This window comes from Apteryx rowi, unplaced genomic scaffold (genome assembly GCF_003343035.1).
Source record: "Apteryx rowi isolate R43461 unplaced genomic scaffold, aptRow1 scaffold_610, whole genome shotgun sequence".
NCBI classification, from domain to species: Eukaryota; Metazoa; Chordata; class Aves; order Apterygiformes; family Apterygidae; genus Apteryx; species Apteryx rowi.
Window position 1 is genome coordinate 59,045 of NW_020450884.1, and position 4,325 is coordinate 63,369.

Sequence of the window (4,325 nt, forward strand, 5' to 3'; positions counted from 1 at the left end):
GGGGGGGGGGTGACATTGTTGGGGAAGGTGGCCATGCACAGGGCTGGCGGAGACCCAGCTCATCCAGGACATCTGAGCTGAGCTAAATATACTCAGTGCTGCGGGGCCCCAGCCCCTCCATGTCCCCCATGTCCCCGTACCTCTCTTTTCACCAGTGAAGGGCACCAGGTCGTCACGCTCGCCGGCCTCCAGTGCCTGCTTCTCCAGGTGCTGCAGCAGGGCTGTCCGGTCCAGTGGCCCAGTGGGGCTCTTCTGTGTCTGGTCCCGCTGCCGCAGCCCCGCTGGCAGCAGCACATTCTGGGGATGGCCCCGCAATACCCATGGGTGCCAGCGTCCAGCTGCCCTGGGCGGTCACCCCCTAAGGGACACCCTCCCCCCACCACTCCACGCCAGCGCTGGGGGCTGAACCTGGGTGTCCAGGGCCGCGTCCTGCTCTAACTACTGGGGTCTCCCTCCCCACCCAGCGCCGGGGACAGGACCCAGGCGTCCATGTACCCCCCACCTCAGGGTCCATCTCCAGCAGCTCCAGGTCGAGCTGCGCCAGCTCCTCGGCCGAGAGCTCCTGCAGGATCTTGTCCTCGTCGATATCCCGGTATTTCTCCAGCTCCTGCCGGTAGGACGTCATGGTGGGGGGCCGGAGGGGGGTGGCCTGGGGGGGGACCAGGGGGGGCTGAGTAGCCAGTGGGATGGTCCCCATGGCAGGGGGACACCCCCATGCCAGGGTGAACCGTCCCCAGGTTGAGAGTACCAGGGGGCACCCCAGTGTGGGTGCAGGGAGAATCCCCCCCCAGCCATCTCTTGGGGAAACCGAGGCATGGCTCTAGGGTGCTCTGCAGAGTTGGGACCTAGGCATTCTGCCCCCCACCCCAGCAGCGTTCCCCACTGGTCCCAACTGGGCAGCCCCAGTAGGGGGGGGAAGCACCCAGTGCCCTTTGTCCCCCCTCCCATCTGTGCCCAACACCCCTCTGCCCCCAGACACCTGTACCCCCCCCCCTTGGGGGGAAACACGGATTGTCACTTGGGACATGACTCCCCGGACACTCAGGCCTGCTCCTCCTCGAGGAAAGGAGCATGAGTAAGGCTTTGCCCCTGGACACCCGGGTCCCAAGAACTGGGGCACCCTAGGAGGAGGGGGCACCCAGGTCCCCCCAGGAGGGACAGACACTCATGGGAGAGGGCTGGGGGGATTGCCCAGGGCCACTCCCCTGGCAGCCGACACCGAGCTGGTGTCCCTGGGGGTGGCCTGGTCCCCCCCCCACCCCAGGGCCCCCTCCCACCCCAGGGCCCTACCTCGCCGCTGGCTGGGGCTGCTGAGCCTGCCTGGGCGCAAGCCCCGGTGCTAAGCCAAGGGCTCCAGCCGCGCAGGGCATGAGATCAGCATTTTATTCTGTGAGCCGGTGGTGGGGAGGGGCGAGATCACATATCCCCGCGCGTTATCAAGCCCTGCCAGCACCCCGCGCCAGCTCCACCCCAGTGCCACGGGCCATTGGGGGCCCCTTGCGACCGTGCTGGCGGCTCCGAGCACCCCCTGGGGCGCCAGGGCAGTGGCAAGGGGCTCGCTGCTGTTTGTGTCTACCCTGGCTGGGGGAGAAAGCGGAAGTTTGGGGGCTGGTGGAGGGCTCCCTGGGGCTGTGCTCTCTGGGGACGAGGCTCAGGTCGGTTCCCAGCGCAGTAGGGACACGGGGAAAGGCTGAGCTGTGTCCCCTGGGGCCCTGCAGATCCCCCCCAACTTCCCCCTTCCCTGTGGGGATGTCATCCCCCTCTTTGCTCCAAGATTGCCTGGAGTGACTCTGCTCCCCCATCCCCCATCCCCTAATCCAGGAGGATCAAAGTCAGAAGACGTGAGACCAGAACTGTCAGGGAACAGGCACTCCTGAGGCAATGCCACATTGGGGAGATTGGGAACAGCTACTGCTTGTTTATCATAGGGTCTCCTGGAAAACAAGAGGTTGTACACACAGTTTGTTTACTGTAGGGCCTCCTAGAATTGCAGACGCTGCTTGTTTACTGGTGGAAATGACAGTCAGCAGATACTGGCTTTATTATACAGCTGCTACTAGGATTTATTTCTTTTCTATAAAAACAGTATAAAGTAGATAAATAGAACAACAAACTATCGCCCAGAAGAGTCAGAACACAGAGAGGACAAGAGGTCTCTACTCAAAGCCACCCAAACATGGCCACGAGCCCCCCCAGACCCCCGCAAGTGCTCAGGTTGCTGGTACGCTCTGCTTGATGATGATCTTCTGGCGGGTGGCACGGATGTTGGGGTCAGGGCCTGGGGAGCCGGTCCCCAGGGCGGCAGAGGCGGCAGCACTGGGCAGCCCGTGTGCCGTGATGTATTTCTTGTAAGCCTCGCGAATGATTTTGAAGGCGCGGATGTTGGAGTAGGGGATGTCGGTGATGGGGTCACGGTAGACGGCCGGCTTGTGGGTGACAGGGCAGATCTCCCGCACAGGCAGCCGGGGCTGCTTCGCCTTGGGGAAGAAGCGCTCGAAGGTCTCGTCATCGCTGAAAGTGATGAAGGTACGGGAACACTTCCCAGCGGAGGCCGGAGCCACGGATGGCGCCAATTCTGCCTGCTGTGGGTCTTGATCCAACCTGGAAAGGCCACAATTAGCTCTGACGGGACACACAGGGCTTGGGAAAACCCCAAGGCAACTTCCAGATGAGTCAAAGCCGCCAAGTCCTACGCTCAATTCCACCCCCCGCAGGACTGGAGTGCAAGGTTAGGGGGTCAAACACACTGCTTGAAACCCGCTTCCCCCTCAGCATGACAGGACGTAGACCAGGGAGGGATTCTGGGGTAGGAGCTGGCACCAGAGGGGCCTGGCTGCATGCTGCAAGGCGACCTACCCCTCCACGTCCACATTCTCCTCCTTGCTCAGCTCCGTGATGAGGGGCATGGTGACGGAGCAGTAGCGGATGATGGGCCCCACGCACTTCCGCTTCTTCTGAACCTGCTTCTTCTTGTCAGCCTCCAGGCGCTCATAATTTTCTGCAGAGGTGGGGACAAATGGTGTCTCAGCACCTCACTGACGCCCTCACTCGTCTGCCCACGCCGCCTCAGGACAGCCCCTTGGCACCCTGCCCCGCTTACCCAGGGAGCGGAGGTTGATCTCCTCCGTGATCTTGGCCTCTTCCAGCAGCTCCTCCTGCGTCAGCGGGCGGTCATAGTTGGGGCCACCCTTCTTGCGCTTGGACTGCACCTGCCGCTCCTGGATGCGGAGGAAGGTCTGGCGTGTGTGCTCCGTTGTCGACTGCCGCATGTGCTTCCGGCCTGCCACAAGTGGATGGGAGTCAACTGGGGGCACCTGTGAGGCACGGGCCACCCCACACAGCCTGAGCTGGACCCCAGTGCCCGGACCAGCTTTGAAACAGGCCTCAGAGAGACCTGTTCCTGGCCCGCCCAGGTGGATGCATCCTGGCCCACATACATTCACTGTCTCCCACTTCATCCTGGAGCTCCAAGGGGGTGGATTTCACATCTCGGGCCTTCTGGGAGCTGCTGCTGGGAGTGTCCGGCTTCTTCGGTCGCAGGCTCTTGATGGGCTCCTACAGGAATCAGATGTGAGGCGATGTGAGAAAGGAGAAAAATTCCCTCCCTGCTAAGGTTTCAGCCTCGTTTAAACAAGAACCTGTTCGGGGACCATACAGTGGTCCTCACTGAAGCACCAACAGCCCCAGAAAGGAACATGTCCCACCCCCCCCAACGAATGACATTGTTAATTGCAGCAGCAATTGTTAGCTTTTCTTAGTTATCCTATTTTTCCGGGGATGCCTGTATCTTCTCCCAGCGGTTTGGAAGTAGCTCAGGTCCTCACAGCACCTCTGTCCTTCCCCAAGGACAGAGCAGGGAGGTCCTGGGACATTTTTGTGCCTCCTGAGACTCGGATGGGGACCCAGGAGTCCTGAGCCCAATCCCATCCAGTACGCCATGCATGCCCCTCACCCTGTAGGCCTTGGTAACCACGCGGCGCCGCTGCCTGGGCTCGCTCTCGTCCTGGTCGCTGGTTGGCTCCTCGCCCTCATCAATGTCAAAGTCCGAGTCCACCTCGTCATCACTGTCTGACTGGTCGCCCTTGTACTCGTCATCACCTGACTCCTGTGGGGACAGAGGGGCCACATCACCCCTGCAGGGCTTCACTCCCTGCCCCGCGAGGCCAGGGTCCCGAGCCCCAGCGCCCTCCTGCCCCGCGGGACAAGGAACCTTGTCTCCATGGGGGCAGCTTCTCTAAGCGCCCCCCAGGCAGGAGACCCTACTGCTCTCCCCACCTCCCTGCTGACCCCCATCCCCTTCCCCAGACACCCCCAGGCTTCTTACT

General features: G+C 62.1%; 2 protein-coding genes across 2 annotated transcripts in view; both read right to left on the minus strand.

Annotated features, from left to right (window-relative positions):
* The window catches only part of TMOD4 (tropomodulin 4), a 5,400-nt gene extending 4,004 nt beyond the window's left edge, over positions 1-1,396 (minus strand). The window contains exons 1-3 of the mRNA XM_026083688.1: positions 1,291-1,396; positions 503-649; positions 141-297 (exon numbers count right to left, since the gene is read on the minus strand). Of these exons, the coding sequence (XP_025939473.1) occupies positions 141-297; positions 503-625 (280 nt within the window). The 5' untranslated portion in view covers positions 626-649; positions 1,291-1,396. The remainder of the gene's footprint in view (positions 1-140; positions 298-502; positions 650-1,290) is intronic.
* Positions 1,397-2,031: 635 nt separating this feature from the next.
* Positions 2,032-4,325, minus strand: part of VPS72 (vacuolar protein sorting 72 homolog) — a 6,408-nt gene continuing 4,114 nt past the window's right edge. The window contains exons 2-6 of the mRNA XM_026083665.1: positions 3,953-4,234; positions 3,438-3,555; positions 3,101-3,280; positions 2,857-2,998; positions 2,032-2,601 (exon numbers count right to left, since the gene is read on the minus strand). Of these exons, the coding sequence (XP_025939450.1) occupies positions 2,211-2,601; positions 2,857-2,998; positions 3,101-3,280; positions 3,438-3,555; positions 3,953-4,234 (1,113 nt within the window). The 3' untranslated portion in view covers positions 2,032-2,210. The remainder of the gene's footprint in view (positions 2,602-2,856; positions 2,999-3,100; positions 3,281-3,437; positions 3,556-3,952; positions 4,235-4,325) is intronic.